Consider the following 21,515-nt stretch of genomic DNA (forward strand, 5'->3'; position numbering starts at 1 on the left):
TTATTTACAAAATTATTTGTTTAAAGATGACATGTTTTCTTTATCGATCATTAATATATTTTTCTTTTTTATATGTGGTTTTGTTATTTTTATTCGTGTATGAATCTGAAAAAAGAAGTTTAACTATTTTAATTAAAAATGACTATAATTAGGACTGTGTTAAAAAAAAAAACAAAAGTAAAATTCCCATTACGATAACAAAAATCATTGCTGTCTCTAGTCATTCGTAGAAAAAAAAGTTTTAACTAAGAAGAGAAAAATAACATTTCTGTAAATCAATTGTTAAATCAATGTTCATTTTTTCAAATGAATTACTATTTCCAACAATTTTTTAATGAACATTGTTAACAACAATAACAACACGGTTAAGAACAATGAATAATATGCACCGTCTAAGAGAAATTAAATATTCAGTACTTTTTATTTGAAAAATAAATGTTATTTTTAACTGTTCTTCTTATTAATTATTATCTCATTTTTAACTATTCTGAAAAAACTTGCTTCTGTTTTTTTTTTTTTATTCAATCGTACCGGTCTGGTGAATTTGTAAAAAAGTTTATAACTTTATCGACACGTCAACACCAGTAATTCAAACGTAGAATTGTGTAAGTAATTGTTTGTTAACCAACAAAAGCATCGGAAGTAATTTTTCCGTGGTTAAGTGAGTTTGAAGCCACGTTCAAACGGCCCTGCTAAAATAATTTTAAGGTATTTTGATCATAAAAAAATTTAACTTACTTTACATTCTTTTATGTTAATTCATCATAGCCTTTTGTATAAAATTCTTGTTTAATTAGTATGTAAAAGAAGGTGGTCTTCCATAATATGGAGGGGGTTGTTGTTGGTACTGCTGTTGTTGGTACTGCTGTTGTCTAAAAAAAATGAACATTATAATTAGTTATACTATCTAAAATTTTAATGAAAAATTTGGATCATAGTTGCCTGATTCAGCAAACTGTGATGTTATCTCTGCTAAGTATTGAAATAAAGATCTCATTAAATCAATGGCCCAAGTACTTCGGGTATAAACCTCCCCCCCCCCCCACACACACACACACACAAGAACGCGCGCGAAGAAAACAGAAACGTGTCTTTTACTTATCTGACATAGTTGTAGAGCTATGCTACAAGAAAGAAAATGTGGTTCATTTTTTCACAAAAAATGAAGTATGGGTTTTTTTGCATTTCTCGACGTTTACTAACCCAAGGACCCAAAGAAAACAACCAAAAAAAGTCGAGGTACGTACATAAGTACTTACTTGTATTGACGTGTTTGAAAGTTTAATAACCTTTGAATTGGTAAACTAATTTTGATGAAATTTGGCGGAGAGACTCGTGAATGAATATAGGACAATTTATTGATAAAAGTTTGAGATGAATATTTCGAGGGGGTTAAAATTTTACAAACATAACCCCATTTTTTATTAAGCCAGTATTTGATGCATACATCTCTTACCATTTTTAAAGTAATCTTGCCCCGAAATTCTCTCTTATTTCCCAAAACCTAAAAAGCTACAATTTTCTTTATTGCACGTATTTTAAGTGAATTTTTTGTGTCCCAAAGCATAGCAGTATTGCAATTGGTCCACAAAAAGATCCCTTGGAGACAATAATTGGGTGGTGGAGCTGATTAAAAATTTTTTTGGACTTTGAAATTTTTTAAACTTTTTTTAGAGTATGTAAAATTTTATTAATAATACTACAAAAATATTTCATCATAATTCACCCCAATTCACAAAAAATAAATTTTTTGCCAGTTAATTTTTGTAGTACATTTGCGTACAATAGGTTGTACATCTTTCAGTGGATTTTTTTTTAGTTTCTTCCATTGAACATAGTAAACATAAAAAAATCAACACGTTTTCTTGGAAGATGATTTTTGGGGGTGAGGAAGAGAAAAAAAATTGATTTTTTACATTTTTTCCTACATCATAATTAATTACCATTGCCTAGAATGAAACAGCTTTGTTGCCAGCTTTTTTTTCATTACTTTCGACTTAGTTCGACCTCACTCCTGTATATATCTTATTTCCAGTCCTGTGAAAATAAGATTGTTAAAATAACCCTAATACTTGCCGTTTTTTTTTTTTTTTCAATATATCTGTTCAGTTAGAGCATTTTTGTACTATTTATCTAACTATCATTTACCGGTCATTTTTCAAACAATAGCCATCACTATATTAGTTAGTAACGGAGTAGACACTATACATTTTTCTTCGTTCTGACATTTTCTAATCCCTCGTTTTTTTTTCATTTCGTAATTCCATTCCATTTTTTTTTTACTAAAATAAGCGTAAATTTTGACATATCACTTCTATAAATTGTACTACACTGAATTACTAAGTATTACGTTTTGAGTGGTTATTACCAGAGCTGGAGGATTTCACGGATCTACTTTCTCTTTTCCAGTACGTATCAGGTTGGTCAAAACAAAATTGAAAATCAGTATTGTGCTCCTTCTACCCGAGGTTAAAGTACTTTAATCATAAAGAATTGAAGGCTCAATTTCAATTAAAAAAAAAACGTTAAATCATTCCTAGTAAGGGTTGATGTATCGGTTTTTTTGTAAGTTATCCACTGTATCCCTGGAGAGGATTTGGAAACCCTTTGAATAACTGGGTTCATTATAGGTCTGTTGTTTGATAAAATGGGAATTTCCTATGTTATTATTAGATGAGTTTGTTCACAATTTAATCATGTACTTTCAAAAGTAGATACACATATGCTCCTCCTTTTGTCAATAATAATTTGCTGTTGAAATAAAAAAGGATACATCACTCGTATTAAGGAATGATGTAAGGATTTTTGTAAGTTAACAACTATATCCGTGGGGGGAATTTGGATCCCGTTTAAGAACTCGGTCCATTATAGGTATGTATTTTGGTAAAAAGGGAGTTCCCTATGTAATTTTTAGATGAGTTTGTTTACAATTTAATCATCCACTTTCAAAAGTAGATACACCCAAAAATGTAAATTTTTAGGAGAGCTGAAAAATTGTTCTTTCAAAATTATGAAATGATACAACATTGACTTATATGAGAAATAGTATTAGGCTAGAGTATTTTTCACTAGAATTTAACTTCTTAATGATTATAATTTAAGAGATATTTGAATAACTGGTTGAAACTGTTTTTGAAACCGAATCTGGATCTATATGATTTTGAAACCATTATATATAAAACGTATGATTATTTCTGCTGGTTATAGTAAAATTAAAGATAAATTTTGGTTCTTATGTAATAGATTTTTCTAAAATTCAAATAAAGAAAAATATTGTTTACTTCCTCTGATTTATAATCTGGTTGCCAGATTGATTGGCAACCAAACATTAATCTGGTTAACAGATTGATGGCATCATTTTCTACAGGCGTTTCTTCCATCCTATCAAATAATTTTTATATAATGTTAAACTGATTAAATCTCACCACGTTTTCCGGTAATGTTTTGATAGTAAAATTCTTCGTATCTTTAATTTTGAAATTACCACCTTCCCTTTTTCGATGTTATTTGGCTGAGTAACATCTTTAATGTCTTTCCCAGGTTCGCAAATACTTTTAAATTTTGCATGTCATTACGGTGATTGACCTGACCACGTATCAGTACATTATTAACTCTCTTGTTCCTTCTGAATATAAATCTTTTTTAAGGGTTAAATCTAAAATACCACTTCCCAGGAGGTTTAATTACTCCTTGGAAAAAACTCTTCCGATCAAATACGATGTTATTTTTTTATTAAGAGTACAGTCCAAAATCAGAAAAATAATTTGGCACTCTAACAGTAACATTCTTAGCTTTAATTCTTTTTTCAATGCAGCAGAAAACTCTTGTCTGCAGGCAGAAAAGATTAGCCAACTACGGAAAAAACTAGTTTCAAATTTTTTGGGAGCAAATCATCCGAGACGACAAAGCGTATTTCTGTAAAACACTCTGGAATTTGAAGTTTTGTTAAGCAGTTTTATAATGCTGAAGTTATTTTGTGGATCCTTTATTGTAATCGTATTCATACTATTCGTAGATGAAGATATTTTCTTTTGTTTGTTCAGAGCAAATTGTTTTTAATTTTCAGTTTGTTTTCAATAAGCAGTTTGTTCAGGGATGCGCGTAAGAACCTGATTCTTTTTGGCAACCAAAATAAATAGTTAAAAGATTCTCCATTTCTTCTTTTAATAAATGGTAAAAGGCTTTGTATTTCAGCCGATGAATATCTTTTTCTATCACTAGTCGTCGTTTCAATATGATATTTTTTTCACGCATTATTTTTTTCTTCAAACATATAAAAGTTCAACATTCATTAATTCGTAGCTTACTATAACCAGTACTGAACCGCGTTCTAAAAATAGGACGAAAATATTCCTATCTAAACCGTCATCACTTCATCATTTTCGGCATTGTTCATTCGCCATATTTGTTTAATGTTTAGGTGTAGGTTTAAATAAACACCAGCCATCGTCTTACTTCAACAATAAAGGTTTTCAATGACATTAAACTTTTTGATAAATTGAATTACAAATCTCATTTTCAACTTAAGGTCAACTGGGAGGAATGGATATATCTGATTTTGCAACAAACCGGTATTTTACAAATGATTTTATTAAGGAGCTCTGTGGTTTTGAATGATATATTTATCGTGCCTGAACAAGGTGGTAAACTGTTAAAAAAAATGCAAAAATATAAAAACTGAAAATTTTGGATGTACTTGGATTTGAAATTAGACGATCCAGCTATTCGTCATTGTGAATAATATCACCTAATTATTTTCGAGGAACGTTGGCCTTTCTTTTCCATATATATCTTATATAACTACGAATGAAGTATACACTTAGTGAGTAACTCGTATGCTAAAATCTATAATATTCAGCAATCTTGTACGAATCTGATGATATGAAATACCATCTTCATTTGGATTTTTGTCGAATATTACTCTACGCAAGACACGTGGACGTACGAGTGGCGATCAGCCTGAATGTACACTTTTAATTATTTATACTCTTTCAAATTTTCATTGAAAAAAAAATACCTTTTTTTGTAGTTTTCCATAATTATTTATCTTTTTTTACCAAGTTTTGAAAAGTTCGGTAATACTTTCGGTTGCACAGTGAGATTGCTGTTAGAAAATGAATTTTCTTTACGTTTTGTGGTATTACGAGTATGAAAATACCGTTCACTTACATTATGATTTCCTTACGTATACATATTTATTTATAGGCGTATTTGTGAAATTTTGAGGGTTGAAAATCTTCAATTTCATTGAATTGTAGATATGCTGTACTGATGTAGCTAATTTGAGCGTGTAAAAATTTGACGAAGACTGGTTGTGTTGTTTTTGAGTTACGCTCAATTTAAGTTAAAAAAAAAATTTGGGCTTGACAGTTAGAACCATGGTTCGTTATGATGCTGCAAGTTGGAACGTTGACGTTTCTTTATCTGTAGTATGTATTGTTACTAATATTAAAGCATATTAAAGATAATTCAAATTAAATCATCGAATAGTCCGTTTTCCTGCGCAGTTCTGCGCGAGGGTTTTTAAAAATTTATTTATTACTATTTTGTGTCTTTTCTTTAATATTGATTGGTTTAATTGTATGTATTTTACCTTTAATTCATTTTCATGTTGAAAATTTATATCTAGTTTTAGGTTGTTTTTATAAACGATTGCAAAGGATTATTTTATTTTAGATTTAGTCTGATTACTACTAAAAATATTATATATATTAAGTGACAATTTTTTTTTTTCATTTATAGATGTAGTATGCGTTCATAGTTTGTATAAATTTACGCCTGTTATTCACTGCAGGATATTTATTAGTTTCTAACATTAAACAAATGATGTTCATACTGGTTACCTGAAACTTCCAAACCCGGAATTGTAAGGATTTGTAACTTGTGATGTCAATTCTGGTAACAGATTTCTTTCTTTAATATAATTAACTATCAATGAGACCATCAGACCAAACCATTGTTTAGTTACGCCTATCGCCCTTAGTTGCTGTTGCGATGCTTGTTGTCGGTCGCATTCTTCTCTATTGGTACATGAAGTCTGCCCTCTTGAGGTGAATAGTAACAAAATATGAAAGTAATGAAGTAACATATGAAAGTAACAAAATTTCGTTATTATTTCAGGACACAAATAATATGTTTAGGATTGCACCATTTAATATCTATGAAATTATTTTAGTACGTTTAATGTAATAAGGGTAACTGTTTTTGGTTTAATTCGCATTTAAGAAATGATTTAGTATAGACCTTAAGATACTAGAAGCAACAGTATATGGAACCGTACTATTCTTCTATACTGTCAAACGATTTTTTAAGTGTGTCTTCTTTTTACTTATCTCCTTTTGATTAAAGGTCTGTAGGTATAATTGGTGGTAAAATTATGAAAGGATTGATCGTACCTGAAATGTTGAGTTAACTTGTATTACCATATAGTACTCCAGGTAAGCAGAGTCGAGTAAGAAATGACGGGTGTATTAGCTTTAACGTATTAGAAATTTTGAAGAAAAAAATTAATAGTGTTTGTAGACCAAAAGTTGGTCTACAAACTAGTTCTGTTGTGACTTATGTTCCGTTGAACGTAGGTCATTGTTATTTACTCAAATTCAAATTCTTTTATTTCTTTCACTTTTACAAAATTAATAATTAATGGCGTAATCCTAATACTAATTATAATTGTACTCTAAGGTTATATATTCATAGTCTAGTAGTACCAATATTAAGCCCGCCGGGTTGGTCTAGTGGTGAACGTGTCTTTCCAAATTAGCTGATTTGGAAGCCGAGAGTTCCAGCGTTCAAGTCCTAGTAAAGCCAGTTATTTTTACACGAATTTGAATACTAGATCATGGATACCGGTGTTCTTTGGTGGTTGGGTTTCAATTAACCACACATCTCAGGAATGGTCGAACTGATAATGTACAAGACTGTCATTTAAACTCATACATATCATCCTCATTCATCCTCTGAAGTATTATCTGAACGGTATTTACCGGAGGCTAAACAGGAAAAAAGAGAGAGAAGTAGTACCAATATTAACATTGTTTTAATTTTCTTTACATAACTTAATCATACTTAATTTAGCATTGTTTTATAATACAATTTAAAATTTATTACTTAACTTAATTATACTTTCTTCTTTCTTTTTCCTGTTTAGCCTCCGGTAACTACCGTTGAGATAATACTTCAGAGGATGATATGTATGAGTGTAAATGAAGTGTAGTCTTGTACATTCTCAGTTCGACCATTCCTGAGATGTATGGTTAATTGAAATCTAACCACCAAAGAACACCGCTATCCAAGATCTAGTATTCAAATCCGTATAAATGTAACTGCCTTTATTAGGACATGAACGCTGGAACTCTCGACTTCCAAATCAGCTGATTTGGGAAGACGGGTTCATCACTAGACTCACCCGGTGGGTTTGTTAAATTACGCTACCAGCAACACGCATCACGGTTCACCCGCCCAGTATGCGTATCGAGCTTAAAAGAGTGAAAATACTTTTTTAGTAATTACGTGTTGAACATTGTTCTCAGTGCTACGACTATTCACAACTTAATGGATAAAAAAATGATTAGGTAAAGGATGTATTCCCAAAATCAAATTTTTAATCAAATCAGGAGGATGTTGAAGTTCTTCAAGAACTTCTTTGCTAACATCATATCAAAGACCAAGAGTTCATCATTTAATTTTTGACATTGCAGTGTTTTACATATTTTATTCATCTTACTTCTTGACAATATTCAGATAATATATTATATACTCAGATACTAATACTATACTCATTATATATATATATATATAATAAATTATTCAGTTAATTTTAGGCAGTCAATGAATAGCCGATTTGAGACTTAACGTATTTCTCGTAAGTTGACTCGATTTTGAGTTGACCTACGTTAGTCTTCAAACCCTTAAAAATGCTCTAGATTTACATTTTCTGCGATCATAAATTTTAGTAACACTAAAATTTTTTCTTATCTGTGACCTCGGCGACCGATGTAATGAGAATATTTTTTTATAAATTTAAACGTCGATTCGATGCGAATTATGTATATGGATTACCTTGAAAGCATTTCTTAGTTGAAGATAAAAAACCTACAGAATTTTACTTTGTTCTTGACAAGATGAATTCTCGCGAGTCGCCGCCAGATTAGAGATTAGCATTAAATTTAGTAAAAACACGTAATAACTTTTTTGAAGAAGTCGATGTCGATATCGAAATTCAGTATTCCTCAAACCAAAAAAACCTTGTTAAATGTGTAGATAGTTGTCATACCATTTAATTTTTTTTATGTATATTTTGACGATGATAATAATATAAATTGATCTTTTATAGTCAATGACATTAAATTTAATGAATTACGTAATTATTAATTGACTGAAGAACTCGATATTGATATAGATTATGGACAATGATAATCGATATATCAACGACAATAAATTTAGTAAAATAATTTCTAGGTTATTTGTTTATGATTTATATAGTAATGAGATTGTTGAAGTTTGAAGTGTGGTAAACATTCCGGGAGTCATAAGAGAGTAACAGTTAAAATTTCGTAATGATTGGTTCACTAATTTTTGCGGTTATCGGAAACAAACGAAAAAAAGAAGTAATCAATATAGTAGTGAGATTATTCTTATTGTCATTTTTTTCTCTCTGATCGTTCAATTTGATTTGGTTTGAAATTGCCACATCTTAGATTGCACGGTCCGTCTTAAAAAATGTCAACTATCATATACTGATATCCCTACGCTTGTGTACTTTCCAGTAGGACGTTCAATTGAAGGACTATTTGATCTCCGGATTATTATAACTTAGAGAACAGATCGTTTTGCATTACGAAGGAATGGAAAAGAAGTGAATATCTAATTAGAAAATTGGGCTGGACATTAGGCAGAAATATGTGCAAAGCCTAACATTTTCTTACTGTAATTTTCTTTTGGCATGAAACTTCAGGTCGGATTATATATTTACTGATAGGGATGTGGGATAAACAACAGTTAAATTGATTTTTAGAATATCCCTCTTACTTTGTAAAACCAATTTCTTTGACTAAGGGAAAGGTTTCATGATTCTTGTAGAAAATGTAAAGATTGGTATGGATTTAGTAATAATAAATAAAAAAAAACTATTGCTATGTTTCCGTTTTATTTTATTTTCATTTTTTATATATATATTTGAACAAATTTTCATTATTAAAAATAAATAACATTTATTTCTTAATGAAACAGTGAACATCAATGGAAATATATTTTTGTTTTATTCAGCTTCACCTTTTATTCTCTTGAATGAAGCTGTAATATAATACACAAATTTTCGGTTATTATATTTTAATAAATTGGAGACAGTAGTAATAAAAATTTTCAATAGACCTTAATAATAGTAGACCTTGCAAAAGGTTGTATAATAATACACACTTATGTGTCACTGTACTGTTACAATACTAAAAGAATAATAATTTTAACGGCATTTAGTAGCGGCTTGTAAATATTATTATTTACCAGCTTTTAATGTTTACTTGCCGCTACTAAATCCCTTTCCTTATTATTTCGACAATAATTATATGTAATCTGACTTCCTCAAACCTTCGTTATTAGAGAAAGGCCGGGGATTCGCTTACGCGATCGATTAATTGATAGTGGAAGGTTGTAAGTTATGGTACGGGTTTGTGGTTGGAAGAAGTCATACGAAGGCGATAGTATGTTTGTAAATACTCTGATGGAAATGTCTGCCGAAGAATTTGCGTCGGTGGCATCCTGACAGAGGCCAAGGTGATGATTGTCTTCTGTTATGACGTTTCGAGGACCTAACAGATGATTTTTGGTAAAGTCCATCACGGGTAGGAACAGAGGTGGTGGTGTTGCGACCGAGATCGTCCCAAGACGGGTCTTCCCTTACGGGGACAGGATGTAATCTATTGTTTTACACAGTCTCGTCGTAATCAGTTGAAAAACTCAAAATACGGCGATGTCTGTGTTGTTTAAAAATCTCATTCTGATTGACGATTAATTTGTTTGTGTAATTTTCTATTTGGGTCAGCTAAACCAAAAACTTAATTTTGATTACAGTTGTTGTTTACAGTCGGTTATTCAGTTTTTGTTTTTGTAGTTTTTTTGGTTTTTTTAAATGTTTTTAATTGATTATTATTATATTACTGCGTAATGTTAAAAGGTTATATTTAGAGTCTTAAAGTAATAGGTTCTAATAGGAACCAGGGAAAAGATATGATTATAGGGGAATCTTTTAAGAAAAAAAAGCTAGCGATTAGAATAATGAAACAGGAAAGTAGGATGTATGAAGACTGTTAAAACTACGTGATTTAAACATAGAAATATTCCTGGCAGAATTCTAAATTCTACCAGGAAAATGACCAATGACGAAAATGGTAGAAAATTGATTCGCCTTTAATTTCAGTGAATGCTTACTAGTTTATGTGTTTTTTAGCTCATTTATGAGTACTCGCTTGCAGTATTAAAAAGTAGAAAATGTACTCCATGTACCTGAACAGCTTTGTGTATTTTTACAATTACATACTTCAGTTTATTTATGTTTTTTTTTTGACAGAAGTTTGCGGGAAATGTGTTGTTGGGCTTTTGGTTTTAGCATAATCTTTGTGTTCCAGTAGTTTTTGAGCAGTTTTCAACAATTGTTTTGCAAGAGTTATTCAGAATTTCGGATTAAAATAATTTTTTTTCCTGAAAAGCAATTTTGCACTTTATTAAAACAGAATCATTTCGGCCGGCATAATGACCTTAGTTTTTGGTCAATTTCCTTTTTCTTCGTTTATTTTGCGGTACTAACGAGATGTAACCGAATGTAAAATAGATACTTTTCCAGAAAAATAAATAGAAGAATTTTATTTTTTAAATTGAACGCTTAAGTCAAATGTAATTTTTTATGGTTTCATATGATGTTTATATCTGGTTTACTTAAAATTAAAGAAAAAACTCATTACCTGAAATATATATTTAGAAGTATTTTGTTAGCACACTTCTACAAATATCCGTACGTATCACGTTATTTGTCTATTATTATACGTTATGTTGCGAGCGATAACAACTTTTTTTACCAATCTTATGTTGTTGTTCACCTTTTATATTTATTGAAGTTATTTATTATAAGTTATTTATTATCACCGGTTATTTATTGTAAGTTGTTAAATTTATAAGAATGATTATGGTTAACAAAAGAAATTCAACTTACTTATAATGTTTTTTTTGTCCTGTTTGTCGTTTTTCTAACACTCTTGATTACTAGTAATTGATAATTGACCCAAGCACGTGTGGATTTGGTTGTTGCAACTGTTGTCTAAAAAAAAAAAACTACAAAAATTAGTTATGAGGGAATTGAACACCCCAATCCATAAGTTTGAAAAACCAAACTGAGCATTAAAACTAAACTTTATCTATTTAACCTACAATTCTATTTACAAGTCAATCCGTTATATGCGTGCGTACATACATACCGTTTATCATTCATTTAATTATAATTAAATTTTATATATAACAACAAACTGAATCAACATTGATTGACGTTTTATTCAATTTGAAATATAGTAATTTATTAATATTATCTGTAGGCATTAACAGTTATTACTATAATTAATTACACTAGAATTATGTAAGGTTTCCGTTGTAAATCTTGAAAGCAATTTTTATCCTGATTGACTATGTTATAGTTCGAAATCGGTCAATTTTCAAAACTAGTTGCTCTGATAACACCACATTTATAATAATACGCACTTTATTCATTATCATAAGGTATTGTATTTTAACGGGCTAATTATATACGGAACGTATAAAAGTATTAGGAATTCATGAGATCTATATACCTTAAAGTCAGATTTACGTATATTCTTTTGTTTTTTTACTGTTAGTAAAAAGTGATGCTACGTAAAGAAAATTTGATTGAAGTTGATATCCTACTTACTGTGATGCTGCATTTCCGTTGATAGAATTTAATCCTGGTGTTCCAAAACTACTGCTGCTTAAGGGATTTAGATATCTGAAATGAAAATATATAATTTTATACGAATATCATTTTGGAACCCATTCAAAGTTTTCTCGTTTAGTTGTGCAATCGTTTTTATTATGATCTTTGTTATGGAAATGTTCTTAAATTTAATATAACATTAATTGGGTCCCAAAAATGTCATGATTATAGGTCAGCGAAACGTAGTTAATATTAAATAATTTTTAACTATGATTCGCTTTATATTCAAATTAGTTTATATATTATAAGGGTTTTTTCTGTTTGATTTAATGTCACTTTGCCCTTCTGCTTCTGTGAAACTACAAGCTTTAAATGAAACATGGTAATATAAATTCACACGTAAAATAGCTTAAAAAATTTGATTTCAGTTTTATTGTAGGTCCTTAAGTTATATTATTGTTTTGTCCCTATAAGATTCTTTGTCTCTTTAAGGTTTGCTTACATAATATTTCCAAAAGGATCGGTTTTTATGATCTTCCCTTTATTATAACAAAGATATTCATATTAAATTACTATTAACTTTTTTTTATAAAACCAGAAAACAAAATTTAATGTTGCTTAATTTAATTTAATTTCTAATAATTACAGAAATATTTTTTTGATTACGTCGAATCCATAATTATTTCGTTTTTTATATATAAATTTTTTTTATCTTAAAATTAGAATTAAATTATTTGAATGGAATTTGTAATGAACCAAATGATTTAAAATTAGCATGTTCGCTAAACTGAAATTTGAAAAGTAGAGTACTTTTATTTATTTTTAAGTAATTGTTTATATAAAAATGGTCTAAAAATATTTCTGTTGCAGTTTTTAAGATAAAATTTTTTATTTAAAAAAAATATAAAGAGATGTAAAAAATAAAATTCATCAAAAGTTTTTTTTTAGTTTGATGTATGATATCTGATTTTGTATATTGAGGACACATTTTTTTCTTACTCAGGGTAATCACAACAACTCTGTGTATTCAATCTCTAAACAAAGATTTCAGAAGCATAGACATGTTAATAAATTGTCACGTGAAGCTATATAAAATGACTATTTTTCCCTGAAAACTAATTGTTAAGTATAAGTTTCGGAAATAAGTAAAAAATGAACTGATCCTTCAAGATAAGCAAAGAAATTTCCCTTAACTTGGTGAGACAAGGGAATAATAATATACAATTCAATAATTTAATCGTATATTTTTAAAGTGGGTATATAAGTCTCAGTTCAATCGGCATACCTGTATGAAGTTATTACAAAAATTTCTCCACGTATTTTATACTCAATTTAAGTGTATTTAGTATATGTGTGCACGCGCGCGCACACATACACAATATATATATATATATATATATATATAAAAGTACACAATAGTTTGGTTGTAAATATTTAACAAACTTATTTTATTGGCCTTATAGTTAATTAGGTTTACATTAATCTTGTTTGATGTAATTTTTGTTATTTCTTACCCTAAATTTCCAAATCCTGAACCGGCCATTTCCCCAAATTTTCCACCAAATTGAGATTGGTTATTTTCAGGTTGAAAGGGATTTATAGATTGTGAGTACTGCATTGAATTTATCAGTTTAATTATCTGCGTTAACAGTTGCAAAATTTGTTGAAACTGTTGAGTTGCTAGGCCTGATGCTGCTTGTTGCATACCGGGTAGTCCGTTGAAACTTGTAGCCTGACTCCTAGGAATGCGTACGAAAACAAAAAAATCACTTCGTAATTAAATTTGCACAGAATTAATGATTTACGGATTACATTAATTACAATTTTAAATATATTTTTTTCTATCACATTTTTTGAAGATGTAGTATAATATTAGGTAACGTTTTTGTTTTTATTGTTAAGAACTAAGAATTCGTTCTTAGTTTTTTATAACTCCTACAAAACGTTTTAGGAGCAACATTATAAAACTTTAGCGCACTTTCTTTTTCTGTAAAAATCTTTACCTTTTTGCCATGTATATTTGCCAAAATGTCTGTATAAAAATCATTGGAGTTGGAATTTAGAGAGAAGCACGGTATGATCGATTAAAATTTTACATCTCGTTTACCAGGCAATCTTCCGACTATGCTTGTCCGCTGGATCTTCTGTAACGAGTATAGAGATCAACGTTTATCTCGCAATGCATGTGTATATTTTTCAACTGAAATTTAGTCATTCCTGTAAAACGCTGCAAAATTTATCTTAAGCAACGGCTACAAGAACCTTGGCCGAATAATTGTTGCTGGCAGCTGATTTTTGTCGTATGAAAAACTTAAACCGATCGAAAGCGGGTCGCTACATTAGCGGTAACTTGTTTAGATGTATTACAATTCATTAGCAGTAGATGGTTAAAATTGGGCGATTAAATGTACAGAGTGCTTATATTGTTCAGATTGAGCTTACTGAGATTGCTTTATGTAGAGGGTAGGATGTTGTTCTGTTGCAGTATCTATATGATGTGCCCGGTGAACTGGTTTTTCCTGTTGGAAGAGATTCTATTTTGGCTCTGATAGTATGTATGATGTTGTGTGCAAAAGGGAACGTGATTGTGACTTCATTCGGCAGCTATCAGATAATCAACATGTTGTCTGTTCGGTATTCAGAACTTGCATCTATATGTTGCAAGTTCATATTTTCAGCATAGATATCCTGCCGATCGTCATCTTGAGGTCTGGGATAAAGTCCAACGATTCTCTGGCACTGGTCCAACCCTTATTGGTGCGTATGTGAACGCTAAGTCGCTGTTGTGGCATAGTGATTTCACCACAGGCTTGAATCAGCGCTACCTGTGTAACTTTTCGGTTGAGCAGAGTCGTTTTTTGTACGGCATACTGATTAGAGAATATTTTTTGACTTCGTTTCGGCCAGGCTTCGGGATTTGTATCGGATTCTTGATGTCTTGGATTTGGAAGACCTGGCAGAAAGTTTGTTGGCGGCTTTCATTGACGCTGCCAAATGTTCAACTCCCCGTAGTTCCGATCGAGACAGGCTTGCACCGTGGTGTAGCTAGGAATTGTCACCATTAAAGAGGGCTGTCTGCCCCTTACGCAGAGCGTCTCAGCCTGGGGGTAATTCTGAACGGCGGGCGGTTCTTGTTGCTAAATATACTGATCGGATATTTCAATATTTATTAAGTCAGGACTGCGAAGAGGGATCCGTGGCGCTCCTTTGTGCATCAGCAGGGGAACAAGGATCCCTAGGGAGCAGTATTTAGGGTCTTGGGACATAAACGATAAAATAACTTTCTTTCATTCGCTCTCTCGACCAGGTTTGGTGTAATTTCAGACACGTCTGAAATTTTACACATATATTGCTTGACGATTTACTGCCCGAAGATAGTGAAGCTGGAGAGACCGCATACCATCTGCGGGTGCGGCGTGAGATCGCTCAGTTTCGCGGGAATGCAGTGTCCTTGGAGATTACTGAAGCCGAGGTACATCAAGCTAAGTTTAGGTAGGGGTAAAGCCCCAGACTTTGATGGAATAACGGCGGAGACTCTTGTTTGCTTGGTTGAAGTGAGTGTGAGAGTGGTCACACGAGTTTTCAATAAATTTTTTGTTTGGAGGATACTTCCCTGTGTTTTGGAAGAAGGGGATTTTAAAATTGTTGTTTAAACAAACGAGCCACAAGGATCCCTCTGTTAGTTCGTCATTTAGGTCATTGACGTTACTACCTGTTATCGTTAAGGTTTTTGAAAAGGTTCTGTGCCTGCAAACAAACGTCAGGCTAACTTCGCAAGGCTAATTGATGGGGAATCAGTACGGGTTTCGTCCCGAAAAGGTTACTAAAGACGCCATACTTCGTGTGATGAGTGTGGTAACAAGCAGTGAGGTGGAATATGTCCTCGGAATTTTCCTTGACATTTCCGGGGCATTTAATAATTTGTGGTTGCTCTACGCCATATATCACTCCAGACGATAGATATACTGTGAGTGAATTGCAGATTATGCAAAGTTACTTCAGTCATCGGGATGTGCTGCTCCGCGTGGGCGGTCATGAGGTTGGTAATACGCTGTCCAAGGGATCTCCCCAGTGCAGTGTGTTAGGTCCTTTGTTGTGGGGGGTGAGTAATCAATGGACATTAATTAATTAATTAACATTAATGAACCTATTGCTATACTTATAGTAAGATCTCTTTTGTAAGGAATGGATATTAAGTTTATAGAGGTGGACTTTAAATACTATAAGGCCAAGGATTATGTGTCTCTACGACCAGTATCGAAACTAGAAAACCATGTTAGAATTGAAGCTAAGACAACTATTAGAAATACTCGTGGTGGTGATTAAATGAATTAAATTATCTTGATAAAGCTGTTACTGACACTTGTCCACTGAAATTTAAAAAAAAAAGAAAAAATTCAAACATTTATTCTTGTAACACATGACCAACAAAACGCATTGGACACCGAATCTGAAGCTTATTATTTGGCTGTAAGGAACTGCATCGTCAACAATGTTTTCATATAAACAGTGTAGAATATGCACAGACATAACCGACTTGTTGAATTCTGAAGATTGTGAAATATCTTTTACAACGTTTTTTTTTTTATTTTAAATTAGTTAATTTTTGTTAGAATGATTCTTCTTTTTCTGCTAGGAAGGTGGATTTTATGAAAAGAAAATTTATGACTAAGTTAGGTTTTGCAAAAATGTAATGAAATTAAAATAACATTCGGAACCCTTAATTTCTTTACCGTAAACTTAACTGAACTGAACCGCACAGTTCAAAACTGAACTGTATTTTCATTTTTTCTTCTTTCCTTCATCAAGTAAATGTGTCTCTTTTTTCTAAACTTTCCTCATCTGTTTATAACATTTGAAAAAATAAACATGAAAATACATTTCTACAAAAAAAAGAGCTCAATGTTTCAAATTACCATATTATGGGTAGTACCTCCAAGTTTGTTATGATTTTTTCTATTTTATAGTTTTCCTAGCTTAAAGAGAAATCGTATTCCAAAACGTATTACATTTTTGAAAAAATACAAATATTTCTATGCGTACTTTCCATGTATCTATGTAAAGTTTCGTACCTATAGTAGTTGTTTATCTCATTACTGGTATAGATAAGTTTTTAATCATAAATTATTTTTAAATCGACTCATTTAATATACAATTCAAATCAGATAAGATTAGTTTACAGTTAAATTGAATATTTTAATTCGGATTATCACTGTAAATGTTTATAATTATTTTCTCTACATTTATATATATATATATATGAAAACATATATATATATGTGCATAGTTTACATTCTTATTATCTCAAATTAGCTAACTCTTCCATGTATTTTTGTGTAAAAAAACTTTCTACAAATATTTTTTTACGAATCCTTCATCTTGACTAGAGTAATAATCTATTTCTATTTTTTTTTAAATATTAAGTTTTATGATTAAAGGTATTATAAAATAGATTTTCATACCAAGGTGATGTTTGTCTAAATGCTTGGGCAGCAGGTGACGTTTGTCCATATCCTTGGGCAGCAGCGTTCTGAAAACTATTTTGTGGTGACTGAGACTGAAACTGATTTGGAGGACTTGACGGATAACCTCTACCATAACCGGAAAATCCTCCTGGTGTTTGTTGTTGACTAGATCCAAACATCCCTTCTGATGCCCCGAAATATGTAGTCAGTAACAGGCTTAGGCAGATTAAAGTCGTGGAAGAAGCCATTTTCAGTTTATGATGTTATTCAAAAGATTAATCTGTTTTTATATGTTGACCAGAGGATTTTTATCCGTTATAATTTTTTATCCATTAATAATTTGCAGTTTTTCTTAAGATTTTGTTTCGGCAGATCTGCCATAGAATTAAATAGGTTTATTTCTGTAAACTCATTACCATTTTTTAATTTCTATGATGTTCAACATTTTATGCATACGAAAAATCTATTTTAGTCCTAGGAATCTTTATTTCTTTAATCTTCTATCTTCTTTCGGCATATTTAATGTAATTAATTTAAAAATATATTGTTTAATCTTAAGCTCTTACTAATTTAAATTCCTTTTTAGTTTGTATTGTATTTGCATATAGGCCTAATATTTTCATTGATATATATATTTGTAATTTACACCGCTTAAGGATTTATTCTTTATAACAAGTGTTTTAAATTATTAAAACTTTATTAAAAGCAGAATATAATTATTTGAATAATTTTTTTTTTTTTAATAATCCCTTATTATATATTTTTTACTCTACATTTATCTCATTCTCATAAATATCTTCTTTCTCAGAACATATAAAGGTATTTTTGTTTTGTTACATATATAAAGAAATTTAGCTTAAAAATATACAGGTCATCGAAAACAGTTGCAACAATTAAAAACATCGATGTGGACAGCACATGACTTCCTTGTACGGCTCTTAAATTACATTTACACATTTTAAAAAAAAATGAAAAGTAGATAAAATTTTATTTCATTAAAAACTTCTGATATTTTTTCATACATATATTTTTTTGGGGGGGTTATTATTGAATTATTATTCATAGTGAATTTTTTTTTACATGAGAGTTTAATAATTATTAATAAATCAATATATTTAATTTTTAAAAAAAAGTTAAAAAGCCTTTCATTTATAAGATCCAAATATTTCATTAATTAAAATTTTATTTGGCTATAACTCTAGAACCAGTGAAAATAAGTACCACTGATGGATGTTTAAAGATGTCAATGAGGGCTTATTACTGCAGTTGCTATTATGTCAAAATACGATTTTTTTTTTTTGTTTTGGGCTTTTTTAGATACTTTTGTTTCAGTTGATTACAATCAAAAGGGGAGGTGCACAACTTGATGTTACAACAGTCCTAAATCCAAAATTTCAACATACTACAGCTAATCGTTTTTAAGTTACGCAAGATATAGCTATGAATCCATTTTGACTAGTTTCGGCGTGACGTTTGTACGCGCCGAAACTAGTCAAAATGGAATCAGGGATGGTCAAAATTAATATTTCCGTTGAAATCTAGGAACCGAAATTTTTCGCGATCACAGTACTTCCTTTACTTCGCAAGGGAGTAAAAATCGTATCTCAGAAACTACTAGCAAACTCTGCAAACATCCAGCTGATAATAATAGACTTCTACCCAAGTCCGCCGGATCATCGCAGGCGTAATTGTGGTAATATCTGTAAACTTGCGTTTTCCAGCAAGTTGACCAAATTGCTCAAGAAAGTAACATGTTGCTGTAACGTTTCAACAAAACTGAGCGTCCTCACAATTTAGCCTAGGCTTTCGACGCGCTCTAAATGGAAGATTCAAAAATCGTTGGATTGGGAAGTCGTCGTTCCTGTGCTTTGCCCTCCGAGAAACCTAGATTTCACATCACTTGACTTTTTCTAAGAGGATACGTTAAAAATATATTATCTAGTAAACTCTGGAGAAGTTCTACACCTCAATTTGCAAATTAGTTTTACTTTTGTATTTTTTAGTATTCAGTTGGTTTAAATTTACATGGTTAGAGAGCACTCGGGTTCCCGTTGCCCTTAAAAACGATGGAGAGGCTTACCACCCCCCCCCCCCGATCTTGTGTAAATCTATACAAGGACCTTCCCTTAGTCGTGGTGTGCCATTCTTGCTGCCATGATTCCGTAAGGCTGTAAAGCCTCGTCCGCAGGCGGGAGATGGGAAACTGTTCGAAATTTTGAACCGGTATATTGAGATCACCGTTCCACTACTGTACAGGCCCGGCTCGAAACCGCATCCCAAATACCTCAGCCTCACTACATCTTCGCAATTTCCACATGTCCGCCTGAACTTTCACCACTAAATCAATTAGGAGAACCTTTCCCAATACAGTGGTAGCCGAAGAGGTTATTTTAAAAACACCAGTGCATAAAATTAGGGCTCTGCACTGAGTAGTCCTTAATTTTTGAATAAATGCTCGATTTCTTTCTAACCTGTGCACCCAAACGGACGCCGCGTAAGAGATCATACTTTCGAAGACACTTCGGTACACCATGTACAAATGACGGCCTAAAGTCCATAATCCTTTCGAACAATACTCCTATTCTTGTGCATCACAGAGACGGCGTCCGCCGCTATTTGCCTAATGTGTTTGCTAAACAACAACTTCTCATCAAACAAAACACTTAGTTACTTACGAACTGAACTCAGCTGATTACATAGCCTTTATACTTAATACAGGGATTACGACTGTTATGATAAATTGTCTGCATCCTTGAGAAGCATAAACATAGTCTTGGGTACAGACATCAATAAATTTTGAAAGTCCATCCAGCCCACAGCGATTGACAAAGCCGCCTACGCTCGGTCTTCTAGCTGCGGTCGTGAATTACCACGAACTAACAGGATACAGTATTGGCGAAACCCTGGGCCGTGACCCCTTCCGGGATTGTCAGTCCCAAAAATCCGTCGAATACCAGGTACCACAGCAAGGGACCGAGATCGGAGCCCTGCGGGCTTCCCCTGGTGACGGACTTTACCAGACCTAGGTGCGATCCGATAAGTAGTCACGTTCTACGGCCTGCTGGGCTACGAGAACATTGCAGCGTTCCAACTCATACAGGACAGAATTCCAACACAAGGAAGAAAATGCTGCCTCTATGTCAATAAAAATTGCCAAAACATATTTACAGTCGGCGCTTTCCACTTCGGCAAGAGCATTTAAGATGCAATCCGACCAATAGGTGCCAACCCCATTCCTGAAGCCATAAAAAATAATTATAATATACTGTAACAAGAAAAACCAGTAAAATGTTACTAATTTCCAAGCGTTCACTATGTTGCAGTCAAACGCACTGATACGATCGATTAACTAGTACAGACCCTACACACTGAAAAATACACCACTACACAGTCGGCATAATCCTTAGATAAAAAATACAAATTCAGACATCATGACTGTCAAAGTAGCTAACGTTCCCTGTTTACGCTGAACAATATTCCTAACAACATATACCAAATAAAGAAAGAACAACGTTTCTACTTACGGCCTCATAACGAACCGTACTTCTAATTTGCCCCACTCAAATTCTTTCGATCTTTAAATTGACCGTTTCTCAGGAACGACTCAACTAATCTTCATCAAATTTTCATTTGCAAATTTTCAGATACTCAACTACTGCGTATTCAAATTTCAATGAATTTTATGAATATATCATTCACTTAAAACGTAGTTTCCTTATATATATATATATATATATATATAAGGAAACTACGTTATATATACACGTATAAAACATGTTGTGACTGATTCATAATCAACGCCCAGGGAAAAGCTACTGAACAGTAAATTGATGAAAATTTGTATACACCTTCTTATGGTGCTGTATAAATGATTTTTTTATATTTGTAGTAAAATGGAACCATAATGAAATATACTATGTTTTTAAAATCTAAGTAACAAATGAAGATATCAATTTGATTTTTGGTGTGTGTAATCTTAATGTGAATATCCAAAAACCAATCTGCAGATTTTTCTAGATTTTCCCTAGAAACGGGTGAAGAAAGGTAACAAAATGTTGATCAGTGATTGCCAATTTTTCCCATTTCCGACTATATTAAAAGAGATTCTCTATAGATTTTAG

At 31.7% G+C, this 21,515-nt stretch overlaps 1 protein-coding gene across 1 annotated transcript; it reads right to left on the reverse strand.

Moving 5' to 3' along the window:
* Positions 1 to 793: 793 nt before the first annotated feature.
* On the reverse strand, positions 794 to 17,573 carry LOC142326936 (uncharacterized). Its single transcript, XM_075369666.1, has 3 exons — positions 17,392 to 17,573; positions 13,444 to 13,668; positions 794 to 872 (listed from the first exon to the last, which is right to left on the reverse strand). The coding sequence occupies exons 1-3, from the start codon at positions 17,571 to 17,573 to the stop codon at positions 794 to 796; spliced, it is 486 nt and encodes a 161-aa protein (XP_075225781.1).
* Between the last annotated feature and the right edge of the window lie 3,942 nt (positions 17,574 to 21,515).

Source organism: Lycorma delicatula, chromosome 6 (genome assembly GCF_047948215.1).
Source record: "Lycorma delicatula isolate Av1 chromosome 6, ASM4794821v1, whole genome shotgun sequence".
Taxonomy (NCBI): Eukaryota; Metazoa; Arthropoda; class Insecta; order Hemiptera; family Fulgoridae; genus Lycorma; species Lycorma delicatula.

What these genes read in the sequence shown, in the direction of transcription:
- LOC142326936 (XM_075369666.1), bottom strand. Translation starts at nt 17,573, where the DNA reads ATGTTTGGATCTAGTCAACAACAAACACCAGGAGGATTTTCCGGTTAT. An exon ending in TTTAGACAAACATCACCTTG is followed by an intron (nt 13,669 to 17,391) that starts GTATGAAAATCT and finishes ACGCATTCCTAG; the next exon opens with GAGTCAGGCTACAAGTTTCA. An exon ending in TCAGGATTTGGAAATTTAGG is followed by an intron (nt 873 to 13,443) that starts GTAAGAAATAAC and finishes CATTTTTTTTAG; the next exon opens with ACAACAGCAGTACCAACAAC.